This window comes from Ursus americanus, chromosome 18 (genome assembly GCF_024610735.1).
Source record: "Ursus americanus isolate L20-20 chromosome 18, mUrsAme1.1.p, whole genome shotgun sequence".
Lineage (NCBI taxonomy): Eukaryota > Metazoa > Chordata > Mammalia > Carnivora > Ursidae > Ursus > Ursus americanus.
The window spans coordinates 51,186,654-51,212,086 of NC_142144.1; the positions used below are offsets into that span (position 1 = coordinate 51,186,654).

The following is a 25,433-nucleotide window of genomic DNA, read 5'->3' on the forward strand; positions in this document are numbered from 1 at the left end:
AGGAAATAATCAGGGAAGTGGAGGAAGAGCTTATTACAGTGTTGTTTGTAATTGTAAAACATCAGGAGCAACTTACATGCCCCCAAATAAGGGGCAGGTAACCAATTATGTTTAGTAACTATGATAAAGCAACACTATTTGTCGAGAAGAAAAAATTGAAAATAAACATGTAATGAAGGAAACTAGAATATGTCACCCCACAATTTGACCTAAAAATCATTTTGAGCTGGCAGCAATCAAGAAGCAGTAAACACTGGAAAAACTCCCCCTTTTCTGCCTAAAGGCAGGAAATAAATTCTCCTTTTACTGGTGAAAGACATTTGTATCAGCTTAGAGTATTTGCAAACCTTTTTAAAGTAACGCTTGTCTCTCTAGTTACTTCTTCATCATTTACTATTCCGAGCCCCAACCCCTTTGTCTTGCCAATTCTTCACAAATATAAAGGCTTCCTGCTTTTTCAGGGCCGTCATTCTCTTGTGAAGGCTCCTATGTACAAGACAAATTCAGTAAAATTTATGGCTTTTCTCCTGTTAATCTGTCTTTGTGCGTTTTATTTTCAGACCCAGCCAGGGCCTCTAAGAGGGTCAAGGAAAACTTTTTCCTTCCTTACAATAATATTCTATTTTAATAAAGTATAGAAATACATGTATAGATTTACTTGGGAAAATATCTGGAAGGATATTTATATACAGGCTACAATGTTGTCTTTGGGTGGACAGCTGTGGGGGTGATTTCAGTTAATTTCTTTTTGTGTACTAGAATAAACAAATAAGTTTATTTTGTTGGTGATATATTTCAGAAATGTTCACCATGTCACAGTACATAGATTTTTGTTACTTGATTTTTAAAACTGATTAGCCATGGAGGTGAGATGTACTAAATAATTGAAGGGCTTATGTTGTATACTTGAATTTATGTGGACTGTTCCTGTAAGACAAAGAAAGAAAAACCTCATTCTGTTTTTTTTTTTTTTTTTTTTTTTATTAATAGGTTTTCTCGCACAGATATGGCAACAAGCAGCCGTCCCTTTGCATCATTTGATACAAAACTGGCCTCTGGACGGTTTGGATCGTCTAATGTGAGCAGGTCTGGAAGAGGGTGCAGGTGTTTTCGGGACAACAGGGGAGAGCAGTACAGCCCTTTGGTGCATTGTAATGTTGATGTTAGAACAGGGTTTCGTATTTTACTGACTGGTGAAATAGGCAGGTGTAGTGTCCATTTTATAAATAAGGGAAGGAGAGACAGAGCTGCTAAGGGACTTGTGAATGGGTGGCGCTGTTACATAAAAAGAAACAAAACTAAATTCAACATTTGGTGCACAACTCTCTTTTGAGCCTTTTTTATCTTAAAAATTTTTAAATCATTAATTTCATTTATACAATATTATAACCACATTGTCAAGCATTGGAGAAAATGGAAGAAAGGAGAAACATCCACCATAAATATGACCTTTTAAACTGTGTTCATTCTTGTCTTTTTCCTGGGCATACGCTTCTGTTTGATACGGATGCAGCCATCGGGTTTTCATTGAATGTTGTAGTATGATTATTTTTCTACTTACATTCTTCTTGTAATGTTGGCTTAAAGAGCATTTTAAGAAATGTTGATTGTAGAAAATTCAGGCAATATAGAAAAGCACAAAGGGGAAATAGAAATGTGTATTATCACTGTAACTTTTTTTGTGTTTGTGTGTGTTTATCCTTTCTTTTTCTCTTCATATATAGAGCAAGTGTTTTTTTTTTTTGTTTTGTTTTTTTTGCTAAAAAAATTTCATTTTTTTTTTTTACTAAAAAAATTTCATTCCATATGTGTCTGCTTATGGATCACATTCAACATACTATTTAGTAACCTGCTTTTTATAAGTTAATGTATCATGACATTTTTCCTTTCCATTAATATTTTTGTTAATATCACAATTGCTAACTAATATTACTTTCCTGCCCATTCTAGAATTAATGTAATGAGTTGTTTCTTTTTGAACATGTATGTTGTTCCTTTATCAGAGATTAAAGGCAACTCTGTGAAAGCTATGTTTTAGTACCATGAGAAAGGGCTTTTTATCTATCCTTATAGGTTTATCAAACTTTAAGTTGTACAGCAGATCTTTAGGATTTGAGATTTTGCGTTTGCAATTTCAGCTACTTGTGTGTGTGTTCATAACACTCATGGATTTGGCAGTTCGCCTTAGGACTCAGCTCTCACAGTAGGACGAAGGGGTGCAATAATTTGAGGGTTGATGAATGGAGATGAAGTTGAAAATAACTCCAAGGATCTTAAGGCATTTATTTTTCACATTAGGATTTCATTCCATATGTCTCTGCTTATGGAAATCTGAGATTTCTTTAGAAATATGAGTCTCTCCCTCAGGGTTAACCTCTGACTCATCTGATAGTTTCCTAAGGAACTACTTGCATCAACATTTATGGATCTTTTTTGATTTATGGTGGACTTCCATCCCAGATGAGCCCGTCATAAATAAAAAATGCATTTTAATACACCTAACCTATCGAACATCATAGCTTAGCCTCGCCTACCTTAAATGTGCCCAGAACACTTAACATTAGCCTGCAGTTGGGCAAAATCATCAGAACCCATTTCTGGTAGAAGAGTAACTGAAGTGGGATTTTGTTTTCATGTTTGAAGGAATGAATTTGGAGAGGTTGGTGACATGGAAGTGTGACTTTAAGTTCTTTTAAATGAATCATCGTACTGCGCGTTTACTTACTGAAATATTTTCCTATTAGAAGTTGTTACACATGTGCGCCTGGGTGGCTTAGTCGATTAAACATCTGACTTTTGATCTTAGCTCAGGTCTTGATCTCAGGGTCCTGAGTTCAAGCCCTGTGTCGGGCTCCATGCTGGGCATGAAGCCTACTTAAAAAAAACAAAACAAAACAAAACAAGTTACACAAAACATTTTGGAGAAGGCTCTAATTTTATCTCATTTTTAATTATTTATTTATCTGTCTGTTTATTTTGGTGGCGGGGAAGGGCAGAGGCAGAGGGAGAGAGAGAATCTTAAGCAGCCTCCATGCCCAACACAGGGATCTATCTCACAACTCTGAGATCATGACTGGAGCCGAAATTGAGTTAGGCAGCCTGAGGGCCCTAATTTTAAAGAGCAAAATTTCTATCAATCATAAATAACAGATAATTTTTAATGAAGGGTAAAATCATAATGATTATACAGATGTAAAAATAATCATGGTAAAGATTTTACTTAATTCATTAATCGGTAAGGGAACTAGGCAGATGTTACAATTGATTCAAAGGAGAAATTGAAACAGCACATAAAAGAATGTTGAAATTACTGTCCAAAGTCAGCAAAACTAGCTTCTTGTACAGTGAAGGAGAAGAGGTAATTGAACGTCTACTAGTCAGGATAGAATTTACATGTCTATAGACAATTATTTTGCATTGCCATCAGTTACAATTTACAGAGTTGCAATTCAACACTAAAAAAACAAACCAGTTAAAAAATGGGTGGAGGACCTGAATAGACATTTTTCCAAAAAGACATACAGATGGCCAGCAGACACATGAAAAGATGCTCAATGTCACTACTCATTGGAGAAATGCAAATCAAAACCACAGTGAGATATCAATTATACCTGTCAGAATGCCTAAAAAAAAAAAAAAAAAGACAAGACATAGCAAATGTGGGCCAGGATGTGGAGAAAAGGGAACGCTCGTGCATTATTGGTAGGAATGTAAACTGGTGCAGCCACTGTGGAAAACAGCATGGAGGTTCCTCAAAAAAGTAAACATAGAAATCCCATATGATCCATTTTCACTACTGGATATTTACCCAAAGAAAATGAAAACACTAATTCAAAAAGATGTATGCACCCTATGTTTATTCACATTATTTACAATAGCCAAGATATGGAAGATACGGGCACCCAAGTGTCCATCCATAGATAAATAGATAAAGAAGGTGTGGTGTATATGTACAATGGAATATTATTCAGCCGTAAAAAAGATGAGATCTTGCCATTTGCAACAGCAAAGCTGGACCTAGAGGGTATAATGTCAGACTGAGAAAGACAAATACTGTGTGATTTCACTCATGTGTGGAATCTAAACGACAAATCAAATGGATAAACAAATGAAATGCAGAATCAGAACTATAAATACAGAAAACAAACTGATGGTTGCTAGAGGGAAGGGGGGTGGGTGGATGGGCAAAATGGATGAAGGAGAGTGGGACATACAGGCTTCTACTTAGGGAATAAATAAGTCATGGGAATAAAAGGCACAGCATAGGGAATATAGTCCTTGATATCAGAATAGCATTGTATGGTGACAGTTGGTAGCTACATTTGTGGTGAGAACAATATAACTATAGAGAAGTTGAATCGCTGTGTTGTACACCTGAAACTAATGTAACATTGTGTGCCCACTATACTCTAATTAAAAAAGAAAACACAGTTTACAGAGTTGCAAGGCAGTTCCCTAGAATCAAAAAGCAATTTGAAGGGGTCTCTTCTGCAGTCTAGACAATAATGCATAGTTTTCCACTGAGGCACATTTTTTTCTTCTATGTAATCAAACTAAAACACAATAACTTCCCCTCTCCTATGAGTAAAGGTAGTTCCATCCATGCTTGTGGTCTTTATGCCTACTATGAGCCTTGTTTGTCAATTTCTTCCATTCTCACAATAGCTTCATGAAGTAGGTGGTGGTGGTGGTGTTCCCATTTTACAGATGAGCAAGTCAGGCTTCAGAAGGTTAAATAGCTACTAAGTGGTAGAGTTCGAATTGGAACCTTTCTGTCTCCAAAGTGTACATGCATACACACATGTGACAACGTGCTAATAGTAAAAGCGATAGAAATTCTGTGTGTTTTTTTCTTGGTCTTCAGGTCAACATCAAACAAGGTGGATCTCAAGTGTGGCCTAGAAGAATGTGCGGTGGCATTGAACTTATTTCTAAGTAACAAATTTACAGATGCCTTAGAATTGCTTCGACCGTGGTAATTAACTTTCTTTCAGATAAAATATATTTTTTTCAGATGTTTCTGATGATTCTTTCTTTGATCTCATGCTTGTTAGTTAATTTATCTGCATTGCCATCTGAATATTTCTAAGCTAATTTGGTTGAGACCCCTACTGTTGGTCAGTTTTAATATCCAGTTAAGAAATCTGTCTTTTCAAATTTAATCAGTAGAAAGTTTCTGATTCTTTCTCATATTTTAATTTCTATATGTGTTCAAATATTGTCATTGTTGTAGTTTTGTAGAGCTTCATTTTACTTTCTTCAGTGAAATGTTTTCATGGATATGCCTCTAAAGCTTAAATATGATTGAAAAAAGTTTCCTTTGAAATGGGATGGAAAGAACTAGAATATGCTAATCTTTAATGTTAAAAAGAAATTTAAGATAATTAAAAGTGTTACTGGGACTCCCTATTTATGTGATAAACAAGTTAAGCAATTTAATTTCAGTTAATAATGCCTGTTCATTTTTGAAATGTGGCAGCAACACCTGTGCTCAGCCCTGTTACTAGGTGTCACCCTGACCACAGTCCCCAACTCTCCAGTGCGCCTGGAGCTTGACAGGAATAATCTTACATTGTGCCTTCAAACATAGTCACTTGCTTGGATGAAGCTTAGACCTTACATAACAATTTTTAGGAGATTACTTGGGCACAATAGTGGGAATCTCATTTCTTTGGTCAGTAGGGCAATGTGACCCTGATCACAGACTTTCAGTCTTACTACACTTGCGGTGGTGAGCATTGCATAATGTATAGAATTGTCGAATCACTATGTCGTACACCCGAAACTAATATACCATCGTATGTCAACTACACACTTCAATTAAAAAAATTACATTACCTCCTGAGAAGCTGCTGTGGTAATTCTATTTCAGAGGTTAGGAACAGATGATAAATAGATGGTACAGCCCACAGCTGAAGGAAATTGTCCAGTATTGTCTTCAACACTTGTCTGCCCTGCTTGTCTCCTGCCTTGTTTCCCTCTGTCCTTGCCAGTCCCTCAGACTTCTTTCTCTCTCCATTTTCTGTCTACTTCCCTGTCTTCCTCTCTGCCTGCCTCCCTTTTTCTTTTTGTCTCTCCTCTCTCAGCCTGCCTTCTTGTCTCCTTCGTTTTTTATTCACATAGGATGCCTGTTTTCTCTGTCTCAGACACCCAGCTGGTCATAACATGGAATAAAAAGACATGATTGAATATTTTATTTGGTCAAGTTTTATATTCTTTGATCTTTTTGCAAGTTTCATTGTTAAACATACATTTTTCCCACTTGAATCTCTGTTTTCTTCTTGGAGCTTTCAGTTTAAAACATGAGGCTTAAAACCACAATAAATGATTAACTTTGGGGTGCTCTTAACTGCTTGCGGTTTTTTGAACAGCCTGTGACCTCACTAGTCAGGACAAACTGCAAATTACCAAAGGATGTTTAGACTATTTCCATGAGGGAAAAGAATAATGTGGGCTTACATTTGTTTTGCATAGCCGTGGGCTGTTGTGCATTACATTTGAATTAAAAACAAAATCGTGCATTAATATTTTAAATCTTATAACAAATCAACCTAATGAGAAGTTTTGAGAAAGAGATAGTGAGGTTTTCACAGCCCTAACGTCTGGGGTGCCCATACATTAAGACTAATTAATGCCCTTAAGAATCCATGCAATTCTCAACTGATAATTTAGTAATTGGAGTTGTCAAGAACTTTAATCAGGAATTATAGATAATGGGATTAGATTAGATATGAGGTCTAAAATGTACTTTTGCCTGGGCCTGTTGTGGCCGACCTAATTTACTGCAGAAGTCTTGCTTTCCTTTGGCCTCTGGCTGGGAGTGGAGAGAAGCTGTTTTTTTGTTGTTGTTGTTGTTTTGTTTTGTTTTTTTAAAAAATGAGTCTTTATCTGAAAATATATCAGAATCTCTCTGTCACAAAATGCATTTCCAGTGGACTTTATTTTAATACTTGTATCAGAGCTAAAAATAGTACGCATATTGCCTGGTGTTCAACTGGGAAGAATTGGTTTGCTTTGAAAGGTTTTCAAGGAAAAGAGTCCACAGGCTGCCCCCTTGTGCTGAAACAGGGAAAAACAATTGTTGGCTTCTGCTTCAACCTGGAACATTCTGTGCTGCCTGTGTAGGTTTAATTTGGAAAGTCCTTGATATTTGAGTTTTTTAGGACATGCCTTTCACAGTCTATATTATGTCGGTGATTATGTGTGTAAAAGTTATCACTATAAAGTCACAATATGCTTTTACTAGGATTTCTCCTGGTTAGTATCAGACAAGACCTGCATGCTTTTTAAATTGAATCAGAAAGTATTAATTCCCTGTGTTCTGCCTCCAGGGCTAAGGAGAGTATGTACCATGCCTTGGGCTATAGTACCATTGTGGTGTTGCAGGCCGTCATGACCTTCGAGCAACAGGACATCCAAAACGGCATTTCCGCCATGAAGGACGCATTACAAACCTGCCAAAAGTATGAACTGAGTAATTAAATGCTTGAGATACAACTACAAACCTTTATGTCTGTGTGACAAAGTGAATGAGGTTTGCCTGATGGAGAGCTCTGTTTGAAGTTCGCCCCAATTGTAGTAAGGGACTTGTACTTCCAAGCCTCCTGGCCTCACGTAGTTCTATGTAACAGAGTTAAAATTTACTCTTAGGAATTATAGTAGATTCTTGTTTGGCCAAACACTTGGCATCTGTACCTCTACCTTCCCCCCCACTTTTCTTTTCTTTTCTTTTCTTTTCCTTTCTTTTCTTTTCTTTTCTTTTTTCTTTTCTTTTCTTCTTTCCTTTTCCTTTTCCTATGTCTGTGGGGTCAGCAGCATGCATCTCTCAAGGGTCTTCCTGGGGTGGATGAATTCAGCTACTGCCTGCCAAGCCAGTATGTCCCTTTATGTGGGAGATACTGCCTATTCAGAAGGGAGAGCTTTATTTGTCTAAAAGGATATATTTGAGCACTTCTGGTTCGTGAAAATGAGACAAATTTTCAGTTTTATTTTAATCTTTGCTCTGTATGTATAGTAAGCCTCCAGCAACAGCTGTTAACTAGCATTGGTAAAGTTTAACATGAAACTGTATCCTCATGTGATTATGTTGCAACCCTATGAATGAAGAGAGTTTCCAAATACTGCAGTCTAAGTGATTCTTAATCCGCGGTGGCTCTTACCCCAGAAATACTGATTTCAGCCATACAGATCAGGGCAGTGCTTGGCAGGGTTAGCATTCATTGTTCTGCGTGGGTTTGTCCACTCACTTGTCCAGTAAGCATGGATTGAGTGCCCACAGGGTGCCAGCCCAGTACTGGGCGCTGGCTGTGCGTTGGTGGGAAGGGTGGTCTCTGCACCACAGACTTAGGGTTTAGCATTTCTCCCTGGTAACTCTTTGGTGTGACTGTGACAAAAATGAATGTCAGAGGAAAATGAGCTTGGTCTGATTTATTGTCACTTTTTCTTTCTGTTTCCCATTTCCCCTTCTGCTTGCTCTCCACAGATACAGGAAAAAATGCACAGTGGTAGAATCTTTCTCAAGTCTTCTTTCTAGAGGATCCTTGGAACAGCTGACTGAAGGTAAGACTCATTTAAAGATTAAGTATTTCGTCTTTGAAAAGTTAAAACATGGTCATACTCATAAAATTCAATACTTGCATGTAGAATATAAAGGAAATGGAATACCTTTTGCTCTTTCCCATGATACTCACCCTGCAGAAGTAACCACTGGTTAATGCCCAGGATTCCCCACGTAGCAGAGTGGGGTTCACAGCTGATCTGCCTTTCTGTAAGCCACAGTTCTTTCCACTGCACCCCACACTTTCTCTTGTAGGCTTGTAGAAAAGGGAACAAAATGTTCACATATGGATGAGGGAAATGTTGAATCATTCCTATGTTAGACATCTTGAAAGTAGATGGTGCTGCGTTCTTATCTTTTTATAATGTTTTTGTACATGGCACTTCAGAAAATCTGGAATAATTTACTTATTACTAATTATTAAAAAAGAAACTAAACAACGAGATGCTACTATACACCTATTAGAATGTCTATAATCTGAAACACCAACAACACCAAATGTTGGCAAAGATGTAGAGTAAAAGGAACTCTTATTCACGGCTGGTGGGAATGCAAAATTGTACAGCTACTTTGGGAGATAGTTTGGCAATTTCTTACAAAACTAAACATACTTTGACCATACAATCCAGCAGTCAGTCTCCTTAATATTTACCCAAAGGAGCTGAAAACTTATGTCTGCCTGTGGATGTTTATAGCAGCTTTATTTATAATGGCCAAAACTTGGAAGCAACCAAGATATCCTTCAATACGTGAATGGGTAAATAAACTGTGGTACATCCAGAAAAATGGAATATTATTTTGCACTAAAAGGAAATGAACTATCAAGCCATGAAAAGACACAGAGTGACCTTAAATGCATATTACTGAGTAGAAGATACCAATCTGAAAAGGGATCATGCTGTATCATTCCAAGCATATGACATTCTGGAAAGGGCAAAACTGTGGAGACAGTGACAAGATCAGTGGTTGTCCAGGGATGGGGTGTAGGGGTGAATGGGTGGAGCACAGAGGATTTTTAGGATAGTGAAAAAACTTTGTGAGATATCATAATGATGGATCCATGTCTTTATACATTTGTCCAAACCCATAGAATGTACATCACCAAGAAGGAATTGTAATGTAGACTATGAACGTTGGGTGATTATGATTTGTCAACAGAAGTTCATCAGTTCATCAGGGGAGGGTGGGGCAAGGGATACATGGGAAATTTCTGTACCTTCCCCTCAATTTTGCTGCACACCTAAAGCTGCTTTAAAAAATAAAACCTTACTTAGAAAATAATAAACATAAATTAGCTTTTGACTATAGCATATTCTGAAAAACAGGTTTATTTAGACTTTTACATCCAAAGGCATGCTTAGCTAACATTTTAGCATGGTGAAGCTATTTCCTTCAGTAGACTAAGGAATTTATAATTAAGAGATGTTCTGGTAAGATACCTATTCATAAATGCCAAACAGCTAATTTTGAGACCTGGGGAACTGCCCAATATAAATCAACCAGAGTGAAGGAATACGACTTTTATAAATTAAGTTGCATTTTATTCCTAATGAGTTTGGCTGTCACTGCAACCCAAACAGACTTTGTGTTCAAGGGAGCATGTCAAAACATTGTAGCTTTAGTATGTGATTTGTTTTTCCTCTTGGTAATTTTCATTTACATCCTTGAGTGGCTGGTTGTCTGCAGGACTCAGTATATTTAATTAAACTTTTCGTGGGTTTAACATGGAACACACCCATTCTTCTCTCGGGGCTGGCATATTGCCCTGAATGGTTTTCAAATTTCCTTTAAAAACAGATATGTAAATGCAGTGCTTAGGATGTGAAAGGGATTTAACATGAAGGGTACTTACATATGGTATACAGAGTTCAAATTTTCTTGCCGTTTATCTCTGCCTTCTTGTTGCTTCTTTAGCTGCTCTGAGTTTTGTCCATCTATAACTTAACCCTGATGCAGTCAATCCTTCTGCTCAGACCTCTGCACGGACTCAGTGTTACCTGTTGAATCAAGCCCAGTCTCTGACACTGAAGGTTGTCCATCACTGAGCCCCGACTTACCTTTCCAGACTATTTTCACATTCCTCCCTTTACACACCTTGTGCTTCGTCACAGGAGCGCCACTGGTCTTCCCCGCACACACCCAAGCCAGCAATCTGTGTCACTGAGCAGACTTTCAAAGTGAGTTAATCCAAACTATTTCCACTTTGTTACAAATGTTCCTAGGAAGAGGAAATTCAGGTGGCTCTGTAAAAATTGAAGACTCCACTTTTTATTCCCCTGAACGCTGAGAAAATCCGGAGGCACACTTAGAGGTGAGGCGTTCCGAAGCACCGAGATCCTGCCTGGTGATGGCTGCCAGAACATGCACAGGCCCTAACTCCGCAAGGCTGGCCCCATCTGTAGGCAGGCGGTGGAAGGATCTTCACCCCTATTGCTTCTTTGTAATTTCAGCCTTCAGCACCTCATCTGATTCTTTAGCTGTGAAGTGAAGATGTTACTAGCTGAATTTTATAAATGAGGTGGCCAGCAGCAGAGAGAGATGGATACCCACAACATGGCAGAACTTTTCCTCCAATCCAGGCTGTTAAATACCCCAAGCTCGTTTACTTAAAAAAAAAAAAAAATGCCAATTTGCATCCCATGGATAAATCAGGAATCTGCTGATTTTGTTTATGCAAAAATGCAAAGATTTCCCTCCCACCCCAGTCTCTGCAAGTGTAAGGTATTGTTTAGGAAGACAGGCCATGTGTTTTGGGGCATTCCATATGTCCCTGGGATATACATAGCTTTACAGAGTCCCTTTTGTCAGTGCCTTGTTCCTGTGCTAGATATCTCAGTGATCAAAATAGCCTGAAATTGTGCTAGTGCGAGCTCTTTTTATATCATGTCTTCTGTGTGTGAGGAGTCATGCCTTGGGCATGCTGGTCCATACTTGTTCACAGAACTCCAGAGAACTGTTGCTTTCCCTTTAAGTTAATAGTGTGTCTGATCATTGCCATGATTATCATACCTTCATATTTTAGAAGCTAGAATTCATAAATTTAAGATAGTTTTTTCAATCTCCATAACTCTGTTAAACTTACCTGTTACTGTTAAATTAAAAAATAATTTTTTTTAAGTGCTTTTAAATTTTGGTTTCCTCTTGTGAGCTGAGTTCGGGTCTCTGGCACCAAGCGCCTGACTCTTTGCAGTTATATTTGAGTGGAGCCAAAGATGACTTCCTTAAATCCTTTTACACATTCTAGGAAAAATCTTGCTGAGGACTGAGAACCAAGGTCATCATTCTGCTTTTATGGAAGGACCAAAGCAACCTCGATTTTTGTGTCTCTCTTGGGTTCATTGAGTTACGAGTCTTTCCTGAACATCTCAGAGCAATTACTGTGGACACAGGATTTTCCTTAATGTAATTTTATTTGTTTTTAATAGAGGAAATGCATGCCGAAATCTGTTATGCCGAGTGTCTCCTACAGAAAGCAGCACTCACGTTTGTGCAGGTAATAAATGTTTGGCTTCGAATCAGTAAGGCTGGGGAAGCCTGCCAGTACTACATAGAAAAAATGGGGCTCATTCTATGTCAGTGCTTCAGTTCTTTTGACTTAGACTTGTAATGGAAGATACTTGTCGTTCTGATAAACTTGGACTGAAAGATGACCCCAGGGAGCTTTGTTCCTACTCAAATGCACTTGGAGTCTGTTTTGAATTTCAGTCTATTGGGAACCACTGCCTTGTAAAGGAACTGTTTTGCAACTACTGCACCTAATTTCTGGATGCTTCTCTGCATGAGAAGTGTGGGATTATCCCTCTTTGCATTTGCTAATGGTAGAGGGCTACAGGCCCGGGCAAGAGAGGCATCTTCATCCTTGCCCATTCCCTTCTTACACAGATGCAAAGCTCGGTGAATGCATGCTTTGAGTGCGAGGGTTTTCATATATACTTCAGATTTTATTTTTCCCCCTCTTTCTATTCTCATGCCCCTTTCTTGCTTTAATTTCTTCCTTTGGAAGAGCAGATTTAAAAAGTCACTAGACCAAACCATGAATACCTTTCTTTAAAGGACATTTTAATTTTACCTCCAGGAACTGTTAAAGCATCATGGCCCCATGGGTGGAGGTGATGGATACATTGGGAGTAGAGGTAGGGTCAAGATTGTAAGGGGGCAGAAATGCAATTGTAAAATTGAAAATTTTCCTCAATCACAATGTTTTACATTGTATTGAGAGTTGCTTTTCTTTTTTTTTTCCTGGAGATTGACTTTTTCGGTTGGATTTGGTTTAATAAAATTGAATCAATCTGGTCTATGACCCTGTTTCCTAAAACCCTACAAATTATGAAGTCTGGTTGAAAACCTCATTCTTACTGCCTCAGTAAGCATAATGCTAGTCACGGAGGCCCCCCAGTTTTTCTGATGTGTTTTCCAAATGGGGATTTGACGATTAAATCTGGGATTTGAAGGCTTATTTTAAATGTGGGGGACTTGTAATTAAACATCTGGGAGATATCCAAGATACCTCCCTCTTTCTCATGCCTCCATATCCAGTTTAATGCTCATGCTTCTTTTACCTTTTGAAGATTTAGCGGTGCCATCTCTTCCTCTTCCTTCTGTGAGTGTTCTAGTGGGGGTGTTCATCAGCTCTTTAGACAGCACAGCGACCTACTGACCCTCTGGCTCTCATTTCTCTTAACCTCCAGCTCATTGTCCACTGTGCAGCTGAGCACCCTCTCAGAGATGAGAATCTCACCTTGTCATTGCTGTGCTTTAGCAGTGAGTCGCTCTCATGGGCTATGGCAGTGGTTCCGGATCAGAATATCAGCAAGGCGGGGGAGGCTTTTTCAAACTAAACTGGTATCTTCTCCCAAATTCCCTCCTCCCCTCTTACCCATGGCCTCAGATGCTAGTGACAGGTGTGTTGCGTACCTGAGTGGCACGGTAGAGGTAGCTTTCTTACTCCTTAGTTTTGTCTTGCTGAAGCTTCTGTGGCGGTGCTGACTTACATAAGCACAGATGGCCAGGCACGCCAGGATCGTTAATGCTTCCTTGCCTTTCCTTCCGCTTGACTTTTCCCTTGGCTCGCAAGGTTCGCATCTGCTTTGCCTTCCTTCATTTGGCCACTTCCTAATCATTTTTTGTGCCTTAAGCCCTGATGCTTCCAGGAAGCTTCTGTGGGCCTCTCCATGCCACCCCCTCCCCTGCTGTGTGCTCTCATGACATCCTGTGCATATCTCCATCCGTGTGCATGACTCCAGTCCTTAGCACCTTGTATTGCTTTTGTCTGATGTTGCATTCAGATGCCTGGTGTAAAATAGGCACTCAGTAAATGTTTGGTGAATCACGAAATGAAAAATTATTATTTGAGGCAGATTTTAATGTGATTAGGAAATTGTTTCCAGGCCAGTCTTGGAATTTGTGTAATCATAAGTTTCCTTAAAATAAGAAGATAAACATTTAAGTTGCATAGTGAATTTTGTATTTATTGATTCTTATAATAATTTAAATGTTAAGATTTAATAATTAATGACATTTGTAAGCTAAAGTAAATTTTCCTCTTGCTTTAGAAGGATGTTGAAGTGTACAGGAAATAAATACCAGAGTATTTCTCCATTATCAATAGACTAGAAAAATATTCTCCTTGGAAATGTGAAATACGGGTCTGTCTTCATTAGCACTGTTAGATTAACTTCTTTTAAGCAGTTTTCGATATAATTTATTAAGAGAGTCTCTTGGAATCCTAGAATGCTGACCCTCAAAATGATAATTCACTTAGGCTCTCTGCCTCAACTTTATGGTTGAAGACCATCAGGCAAAGAAAAGTGAAATGATTTTTTTCTCCAAAAAAACCCTGCATATTAGTGACAATCAGTTTAGAATCCAGATCAGTAATTTTTGTTCTAGAAATGTATACGAGTGAAATTTACGGTGTTAAATGTAGACTGAATGCTAAAGTACCCTGCAAAAGAAGAACCATCATCCCGTTTACTGGAGTGTGATGAACTGGAAAGTTTGTCCTTAGAGCATATCCTTAAATCACCCATTCTGGATTCTGTCAAACCCTTAAGAAAATTGCACATTAGATGATGTTTATCACAGTAGATTTGGACTAACATATTTGGCCACTGAGTGGTAAGGATTACTTCCTTAATTACTTGCTTGAAGTAATGCAAAGATTTTTAAAATGCGTTCTTCTTTTTGCCATCTAACTTGGAAGAAAAATTACAGAAGAGCATTTCAAATGTAAAGCAAGAAGAATGTTTTAATTTAAAAATTATGTCCTCAAAAGATAGTGTATTGTTCTAATCACACAAATATATAAAAGAACAGTGAAAGAATCTTTTGCTAAAGGATCTAATTATTTAACTGAATTGTTTTCAGGATGAAAATATGATCAACTTCATCAAAGGTGGACTCAAAATTAGGACAAGTTACCAAATATATAAGTAAGTTAAAAATTAAGATGTTGTTTTTAAATGATTCTTGTACTCCGTCCAATTCGTACTTCAGAATTCTCATGAAGTATGACTAGGTTTTATTTGGTGTTGGTAAAAAGGCACTTGATTTTTTGGCTTACTGTGTATGTGTTTAGTGGTATAGAACAACAGAATTTCAGTTTAAATGCAATCTTGAGAAAAATGGCTAAAAAAAAAAGCTACTGACATAATTTCTAATTACAGAGAAATCTTAGTTTCTCTCTCCTAAAATCGATTTCTATATTTAAAATTACGGGTATGTCTTCGGTCTAGACTCTAGAGCAGCACTGCCTGATAGAATTTTCTGCAGCGATTCAAATGCTCGGTTAAGGTAGCCCATAGTGTTGTCCGGATCTTCTATATCCTTATTGAGTTTTATCTAGTTGGTCTATCATTTGCTCACAGAGTTAAAAATCTCCAACTTTGATTCTGGGGTTACCCATTTCTCTCTTTAGTTCCATCAGTGTTTGCATTGTATATTTAGAGCCTCTGTTATTAAGTTTATGTATATATTTTATTTTTTTTATCTTCCTAATGAATTAACCTTTTTATCATTAAAAACTGTCTCTACATAACTCCTTATAATATTTCTTGTCTTGAAGTCTGTTTTGTCTGGTATTAATTTAACTACTCATACTTTTTTATAATTAGTGTTAAGTGTAATATGTCATATATTCTTGTACTTTAAACCTATCTTTGTTTTTATATTTAAATTGCAGTTCTTATACATGCTTATAGTTGGGTCTTGCTTTTTTATTCAGTATAACAAATGATTTGTTTGCACTTTCGGCTACCACTTTTCTTGTTCTCTTGCCTCATTTGGTTTTCTCACTTCTTTTTTGCCTTTTATTATGTTACTAAAATTTAAAAAATACATATATATTCCAGTGTAATCAATCACTCTATTGTTTTCTTAGTTGTAGCCCTCTTTGATTTTTTTAAAGGTCACTGTAGTGATTATAATATCCTTCTTATCACAGTCAACTTAGAGTTAATATTGTACTATTGCCCATAAAATACAAGAACTTTGTGAAAATATAGTTTTATTTACCACTTGTATTTTATGCTATTCTTGTGATAGTACACTTATATATATTATAAACCCCACAATGCAGTATCAGACTTTTTTCATAAAGATTTATTTATTTGAGAGAGAGCGAGAGAGTGCGCATGTGGTGTGCCCAAGTGTGGAGGGAGGGGCCGGGGGAGAGAATCTTCAAGCAGACTCCCCTCTGAGCACAGAGCCCGAGGTGGGGCTCAGTCTCATGACCCATGAGATCACGACCTGAGCCGAAACCAAGAGTCGGACACTTGACCAACTGAGCCACCCAGGAGCCCCAGGAGTAGGACTGTGGCTTTCTGTATCAGTTCTAGGCAGCCCATGTTGTGGGGTTTCAAGAGCACTTTCAGCTGACTATCTATGTAAATGCAAAGTCCGTGTGGGAGATACTCCCATCTTTCGAAGTTCAGCTCTTCTCCAGTTTCTAACTACTTTTTGTTTTCACTTTCCAGTGCCTGAAAATGCATTTTAAATATATATTTAAATTCCAAAGTTCATAACTGTTATCTGTGGGAGGGTTAATCTAATATAAGCTAGTATGTGTGTCATTATTAGAAGCAGAGCCCCATTAGTGAGAGCAGAACCAAGATTTAGTATTTTAAGAGACAATTTTACCCAAAGTAATTTCATAAAATTATATTCCATCCAAGAGCGTGGAGGTAGGGAGGAGTTTTGGGAAATTGACATATTGTTTTCAGTTTTCCTCTTGAAATACTTTTTTTTCCAAAGATTTTTTTGTTTGTTTTTTTGTTTTATTTGAAAGAGAGAGCGAGCATGTGCATGCCAAGCAGAGGGTGCAGGAGAGGGAGAAGCAGTCTCCTTGCTGAGCAAGGAGCCCGACGTGGGACTCGATCCCAGGACCCTGGGATCAGGACCAGAGCCAAAGGCAGACGCTTCACTGATTGAGCCACCCAGGTGCTGCTCTTGACTTTTTAGATGATATGTATGCCTTGGTGGCTTAGTTGGTTAAATGTCTGAGCCGAAACAATGAGTCAGATGCTTAACTGACCAAGCCACCCAGGCGCCTCTAATATTAAAATATTTGTAAAAGGGTACTAGCGAAAACATAGGAAAATATTTTTTATAGTCCTAAAGCACAAAAGCCTTTAAACTTTTATTTAAAAATTTTTTACCTTGAAATAACTTCAGAATTTTTACAAAGAATTTTTATATATTTTTCATCCAGAGTCACCAATGTTAACATCTTATAGAACCACAATATGATTATTAAAACCAAAAAACTAACATTGACGCAGTATTATCAACTACTCTACTGATTTTACTCTGATTTCTCTAATTGTCCCACCAAAAATATCCTTTTTCTGGTGCAGGATTGAATCCAGGATCGGGGATGTTGCATTTAGTTATTATGTCTCTTCAGTTTTTTTTAATCTGGAAGAGTCCCTCAGTCTTTCTTTATTTTTATGACCTTGACATTTTTGGAAGATACTGGGTAGTTATTTTGTAGTATGTCTCTCAGTGGGAACTAATCTGATGTTTCTTCATGATTACATCCAGATTTTGCATCTATGGCAAGAATAGCATACAAGTGATATCGTGCCTTTCGTAATCTATCGTATCAGTAGATACATGATGTCAATTTCAGAAGCCTTTTTGAGTATGACGTAAAATCAGGAACCATAAAAGACTGACTTGACCAAATAAACATTTCAGTTTTCATCAGGGCGAAATATACCATAATAAAAAATACAAAGGGAAATGTGATACAGATGATTCAGGGCAAAATGACAGTGTGAGGAGCTCATAAGTTGGTGGGAATCTAAATTGATAGAATTTTCCTGAGGGATGTTCCAACAATATGTATCAAAATTAAGAAAGTGTATCACCTTTGATCTCAGAAGTCCCTTTTCTGGGAATTTATCCTAAGGATAGTTGTGATAGATTAACTATAGTTAACAGTATTTAATGTAGGAAAAGTACTTCATGAATGTACAAGCACACTTTTAGCAGCATTGTTTATAATATGGAAAATTTGGGAACAATGTAAATATTTAACAATAGGAATTTGGTTAAATAAATTATTCCATAGCATAGAGTAATATGCATTTGTTAAAAAATAAGGTAGCTCTCATGCATTTTCATGGGAAATCATCAATATAACCTATAGAACAGTATATACTATTTGATCCCATTTGTGGTTTTTAAAGATTGCGTTCTTACTAAAGCATAAAACCACCTACAAGGTTATATACCAGGCTGTTAACAGTAACCACCTGTCTGCGGGATAGTCATGTCAGGGTCCTTACACTTTCTCCATGTTATTTGAAAATTTTGTAACAATCATCTATTAACAGAAAATAGAACATTTATATTTTGATTAAAAAAGGAAAGAATTCTGAAAATCATTTCTACCTTCTGCCATCCTATTGATATTTTGATGTTTGAGTTTTTAATGCATGTGTATGAGCATATATAATTATCTTTTTATGTAATGAAATCATATAGTTCATGTCATTTTGAAATTTCCGTTTTTACTTCATGTCACAGAATTTTAGGTCATTAAATATTTTTAGTTCATCATGGATTTTAATGGCTATATAGCATTCTATTATGTGGGTATACCACATGTGTGTATGTATAAATATATACACTCATGTGATTGCCTTTTTAATTAACTTCCCATTATTGCCTATTTAGTTTGTTTATATGTTTTCATTATAAATAGTAATACAGTATCTCTCCTTATGGTAAGTTTTGTGTTTATCCATGCTATTTCCTTAGAATAAAATTAAATTTATTGGGTCAGAGGTACGCCTGTATTTAAGATTTTTGATATATATTGAAAAAATTATTCTGAAAAATAATATACTCAACTCTATGTGGAGTATAAACAGCCACAGACAATAAATGAATGAATGAGCATGCTTATGTCCCCGTAGTTTGCCAATCTCCATACTATAACCACCTTTTACCAAAGTAGATGAATATGTCTATTTGTTCTTTCCTTTGCCAGCACTGGTTTTCCATTTAAAACATTAAAATAATGCTTTATTATCACAAAAGTGACATATATATTTAGGAAAATAGGAAAATGTAGATGAGCAGATATTAACATTCACACCCCATATTCTTTGCACACGGTGGTAATGGCTGTTAAACCTTAGTATATATTATTTCAGAATATTTTCTGTCCAAATCTAAACATACATGTACTTTTTAATGTGCATCCTCTTTTGTAACCTGCTTTTTTCAGTTAATGATCTTTACTTTTCCATGTCAATAAATCTTCATTTCATATAATACTCAGTCTGTCTTCACATTTTCCTGGTTGGCCCCAAATTTCTTTTACTGCTGGAATGTCTATACCAGGATGCAACATAAGACTGTCTACTACATCCTATGTTTATGTCCACTAAATATCTTTTATTCTAGAACAGTCTCTATATTCATGATGGTTGTTGAAAAGCCCAAGCCAGTTATCTTACAGAATATCCCACGGCTTTGTTTGATGGCTTCCTTGAGTTTTCATGTAGCTTGTTCTATGTCTTAGTCTGCTCAGGCTGCCGTAACAGAATCCTACAGACAGGGTGGCTTAAAGAACAGAATTTTATTTTCTCACAGTTCTGGAGGTTGGAAGTCTAAGATCAGTGCCAGCATGGTCAGAGAGAGCTCTCTTTCAGGCTTGCAGACAGTTAACTACTTTTTGCTCAGCCCTCCCAGGGCCAAGAGAGAAATAATCTCCCTCTTTTTCTCTTCTGAGGTCACCAGTCTTATCAGATTAGGACCCCACCCTTAATTACCTCCTAAAAATCCCTATTTTCATATATCCTCACATTAGGCCTTAGAGGTTCAACATATGAATTTGGAGGGGGGTCATAATTAATTCAGTCCATAGCATTCTTCTAGCCCCTTATATTCCCTGTAAACTGGAAATTAGATCTATCGGCATATTAGATTCAGGTTAAATTAATTTGGCTAGGACATATCATAAATGAAGTTGTACACTTTATAATTATATTACACAAGGTGATATATAGTACCTGGTAATTTCTTATTACCTTTAAAATATATATTTGTCAATTTGGTAAGCCATTCCTGTCCATTACCAAGTTTTATATCTTTGTCATTGTTTTAATTTGCATTTCTCTGATTAAGTATTTGCCTTTTGCAGATATAAAGGGAAGGGGGAAATATACAGAAAAGAAATTAAAATGAGAAATTGGAAAGATTTGCTTGGATGGAATAGGAAAAAGAAAGACAAATGGTGTAGTTTGATGGCATTTGCTGTCCTTTTTCAGTCTTTCCTACTTGCAAGCTCTAATGTATTTGGTCTGTTTGAGATCATGGCCATCACATTGAAATTCACATCTTTTTGGCAGTAGCACCTCAGATACGCGGTGGAAGGTAGGGTTGCTCAAGCGTGCACAGCAACCGAAGGATGGAGCACCCCTGGGAAGTCTTCTGTGAGACATTGCTGGAAAGCTGTGAGGTCACGGCCCTGCAGTCTTGTGGCTCTGGAGTCCTGTGTGCTGATGTTCGAACCCTGTCTTGTTTCAGACCAGAAAGATTGCTCCTGATAAACAGGGCAGAAATGGTGTGTCAGTTTTTCCTTAATGACTATTACCCGAGTAGCCTTTTAGGTTAAACTCAGCACAGTCACCTCCATTGAAAAATTGCCTAGTGTTTTGGCTGATCACATTTATCTTATCGTGTGTCAGTGTGAAATTTGACTTCACGTTTATTTTCAGAGTCATAGTAAAACTTACGTGATAACTTTTTTCTTCAATCCAGAGAATGTCTTTCTATCCTGCATGTAATTCAGAAGAGCAAAGTTGAACAGCAGTTCTTCTATGAGTTTGAAGGGGGTGTCAAGCTTGGAATAGGTGCCTTTAATTTGGTAAGTAAATAATTTAAAGCCGCCAGAAGCTTTTGTAAAAGAAGCTAAGGTTTCCAGAGCCTTCTCCACTGTGTGTGAACCTCTGCCTGGGTTTTGTTGACAAGTGTCTAGAGTGGGATCAGTTTTTCTGTGTTGTGACCCAGCGGTGACTTTGGCCAGTATGTGTTGTAAAGTTCTGCACACGCTCAGACTAGGTTTGGATTGCACACAAGGGAAAGCATGCAGCACTCTGAGTGGACGAGCAACATTTTTGGTAATAAGGAGCTTGGAATCTGGTTCCATTTCCACGTCAGAAATACTGTTGCTCTAGCAATGGCGGCCCTGGAATTGAAAATAGGTGAGGCAGTAGCCATATAACTTGAGGCATGATTTTGATGCTGTGAGGGGGAGACAGAGAGTTTGAGTAGGTATTTGTCAAACTGTAACTTGTTATTTATAGAGATTTTGAAATTTATTAAGGTTTGACTGGAATTAATGAGAAAATGCAGTGGTAAAGGGAATAATATACACAAGTGTGTACATCACCGTGGCCACTTTGTTTGCGAACCCAGTTGGTCAATGATAGGGGTGGCTGGGGAAAGAGGCTGGCTGACTGTTAGAACAGGTCACCCTATTCACTTGATTATTCAAATCCTCCTCTGCTGAGGTCAGGCTTTGGTGAACATTCACATGGGACACAAATATCTTCATGTTTTTTGCTCATTCAGAAAGGTCTATACTCTTCCCCAGACTTCCTTGTCATTAATATTCCAATGATATTCCTTCCAAATCCCTGACCATGCAGCCAATGAATCCGTATAGAATCACACATGTGGCCATTTCTCTCCTAGCAAAATGAACAAGCAGGTGACCTGCTCTTGCACTGGCTGGATTTCCCCTCCCCACTGCTTCCCAGGGATGTTCTAGAAAGCAACTGTAGTGCCATGCTGTTCACTTTTGGTTGACTCCTGCATATTATGCAGAATTCAACAGACTTGCTTTCTGGAAAAGGATATTAAAAGAGATCTTGTTTGGACGTGGGCACTGAGGGATTGCCTTCTCAGCACTCACTCATCACTGCACATAAGAGGAGCAAGTATTCTCTAGAGCATCCTGAAAAGGCCAGGGTTTTTGCCATTGTTGTTTGTTTGTTTTTAAATTTTTTAGGTTCATTGTCTTAGCTAAATGAAATTAATTCACAAGTAATGACTACTGTATGTGTAATATGTGATGATTGAGATATGTATAGTGGTTCAAACTTTATCTAATATTTCATATTACCGAATTATTAAAACTTTAAGTTGTTTGGAGGTTAATATTTATCTGTAGATAGATACACTGACAAGTATACTTTTTTCTTCTTGCAGATGCTCTCCCTTTTACCAGCACGGATTATCAGACTACTAGAATTTATAGGATTTTCAGGAAACAGGGTACAAATTTAATTTTATCATGGTTTTGACAGGAAAGATGAATATGAGGGCAATACAGCAATTCTCATAACTAGCATGACAGTTATTGACAGTTTGTTTGCAGGACAGTAAAAAGTCATTGGGGTCTTGATTGTACTTTTCAGGAGCTGAGATGGTTTTTCTATTGAAAGCTAAAATTTTTTACTTTGTTACCTAAGTTCTGGGATTAAAAAGTATGTTTTACTAACACTGCTACTTGCTGGACTTTCGTACTCTTGTGTGGTTAAAATATGCTTCCTTAATCTTTTAGCAACCCCAGAGCGTTCTGTAAAACCAGGAAATTAGGCTAGATTTCTATGTCTCACATTTTATGATTCACATGGACCAAGTATACTTCTAGTATTTTGGGTTTCCTTGCACTTTTATAAGTTTCATGATAAAACTAAGCAAGGAAATGTTTTCCATGAATTTCATTCATTATATTTCTGTGTGGTTGTTTTTGTAGTAGATAACATTTATTAAACCTAACACTCGGTATGCTATTACCAGATTGCCTTATTGCAAAAGCTGTCCCTATTAGTGAAAAGGGCAGGTTTTGAGAACTATATGAGAACAAGTATAAGAAACTGTTATTTCCCCGCCCCCCCCCCCCCCGACAGGTCGTGTGCTTTTCTGTTTTCTGTGCTTCTGCTACTCTCTATTTTGGATGCGCTCCCTGGCCAGCAGCCTCCCAAATAATGTTCTCTTGAGAGCCTCTGCATCCATTAGGTTTGAGATAAATGTCCACTGTTCCTCACACTTTCCCTTATCCTCTCCCAGTGAAGCTCAAGTATTCCTAAGTTGGAATCATTTATCTTTCTTACGGCATTCACCACATTCTAATATGACCGTGTGTTCATGTAGTGTCTTCCCTATTTGTTGGAAAGGTCTTTGAAGATAAAACTGTATTTGTTCATGACATTAAGGAGGGCATGTGATGTAATGAGCCCTGGGTATCATATAAAACTGATGAATCACCGGCCTGTACCTCTGAAACCCAGAAAACATTATATGTTAATTAATTTAATTTAAATAAAAAATGTAAAAAAAACCCTGTATTTGTTCATACCCACCATAATGCCTCATACTTAGATCCTCAGCATGTTTGAAGAAATTAATATTTTTATCAGAGAAATACAACATTTCTATGAAATGAGCACTGCCTTTATCCTCTCCCTAGAATCACATAATATGAAAGAGTTTGTGAGATTATCTATCTCATGCCAATTTAAAATGTAACTTTTGTTTCTGGTCAAGCATTGCCCCTTTTCTAAGCTCTTGGAAAATAGACACCACCTTCTTGGAGGGTGGAGACACAGGAACTCGGCCTCTGTAGTGTCTGAATGTGATTTTTCAGTCATGTTGTCTCCTTCTGAAATGCATTTGTTTCCCACAGGAGTTGGGCCTCCTGCAGTTACAGGAAGGTGCATCAGGAAGAAGCATGAGGTCTCCACTATGCTGCTTAACTATACTAGCTTTTCATACTTATATCTCCCTAATACTTGGTAAGGACTGGAGTACGTTTTATGTCATTGAAAGTTGATTACCTTTCATCTGAGTAAGTACAAACTTTAGATTGTACCCTCGAAACCAAGATAACATTGTATGTTAATTATATTTCAATTAAAACAATTAGAAAATAAATCACTAAGTGCTAGTAGTCTGTATGTCTTAACTTTTTTTTTCTTTTTTGAGGAAAGATGAAAAATAGTGACATTTGTCATAGTAACATTTGGCAGAGGGGGGTGGAGGATTTCTTTCCCTGAATATTTTCTATCTGTTTTCCGCTAAAGACATTTGGTAAAGTTTGTTTAAGGTGATCTATTTTAGCATATTTGTATTAGATTTCTTTTTGAGTAGAAAATTTAATTTTTGGTGAAGTTAAGTTAATATTGTTATTAAACCCAGAAAGCCCAATTAGGACTCAACAATAACTCCCTCCATTCTTAGGAATTAGTCGGTCCTAGAGCTTTCTTAAACTAAAGTCGTGGGTGGGACTTGTCTTGCCAAATTAACAGTTCTTATCTTTTCCACAAATAGGTGTTTGCTATATTTTACTGAAATGTGGAGAATTACTTATAAGTATCTACCCTGTTTCATGAAGACTGAGGCCTTTCCTGTTGCATTTCTAGGTACAGGAGAAGTGAATGTTGTGGAAGCAGAGAGTCTCCTTGCACCCTTCCTCCAGCAGTTTCCAAACGTATGCTTAGAATTTGAAATGCATGTTTCGGCCATAACCAATCAGGCGGGGCTGACCACTGATCAGTCTGTCTGCTTCCTTTCTCCCCAGGGCTCCCTCATGTTGTTTTATCATGCCCGGATAGAGCTGCTGAAAGGGAATGTGGAAGAGGTAATTTATCTTGGGGGAAGTAACTTGGGGAGTTGTCTGTAAGGTGGGGTTGTGTCACACTCATTCAGCTTAAGTAAATTCAGCTATATGCACTAGACAGCAATATAGACAAAACATGTCATTAAAATGCCCAAATTTAATTTTGTGTACGCATTCTATATGTAGATTACTGAATACAGTCTATAATTACACATTAAATACATGAGTCAGCTTGGGGTAGAATATACAAAATACAAGTGGGCAACCTTTAAAGGAATTTGAAAAAACTTGATCAGTTTCTGTATTGCATATTGACTTTGAAATCTAGCCCCTGCATAAGATACAACTTCGCTGTACTACACATACTCCTCATCAAAGGAAATTACTCACTAGTTTTCTTAAAGATGATGACTATGGACTTTTTCATAGACGTATACTCACAAATAATTTTCTTCTACACAAATGAGGTCAAACATATGTATTTTTCTTTGATTTTTTTTTTTCTACCTGCAATACATCTTGGATTTCTTTCCAGGTCAGTGTATCTAAATCTCCCTCATTCTTTTTGATGGCTGGGTTTCATTCCATGAGATGGATATATGATACTTAAGCAGTCCACTATTGATAGACATTTGGCTACTGTAAATAATGCTGTTGTAAACATCATCAAGTGTATATTTCTGTGCACAGGTGTATTTATATAAGACAGATATTGATAATCAGGATTTCTAGGTCAAA

The 25,433-nt window shown here is 37.2% G+C and overlaps 1 protein-coding gene across 2 annotated transcripts in view; it reads left to right on the plus strand.

Moving 5' to 3' along the window:
• The window catches only part of TTC39B (tetratricopeptide repeat domain 39B), a 117,629-nt gene that overhangs the window by 66,441 nt on the left and 25,755 nt on the right, over positions 1-25,433 (plus strand). For both annotated transcript variants that reach the window (XM_045780704.2, XM_045780705.2), the window contains 11 exons: positions 991-1,086; positions 4,865-4,975; positions 7,332-7,463; positions 8,483-8,559; positions 11,983-12,050; positions 14,924-14,988; positions 20,831-20,936; positions 22,283-22,348; positions 23,763-23,871; positions 24,499-24,566; positions 24,657-24,716. In XM_045780704.2, the coding sequence (XP_045636660.2) occupies positions 991-1,086; positions 4,865-4,975; positions 7,332-7,463; positions 8,483-8,559; positions 11,983-12,050; positions 14,924-14,988; positions 20,831-20,936; positions 22,283-22,348; positions 23,763-23,871; positions 24,499-24,566; positions 24,657-24,716 (958 nt within the window). The remainder of the gene's footprint in view (positions 1-990; positions 1,087-4,864; positions 4,976-7,331; positions 7,464-8,482; positions 8,560-11,982; positions 12,051-14,923; positions 14,989-20,830; positions 20,937-22,282; positions 22,349-23,762; positions 23,872-24,498; positions 24,567-24,656; positions 24,717-25,433) is intronic.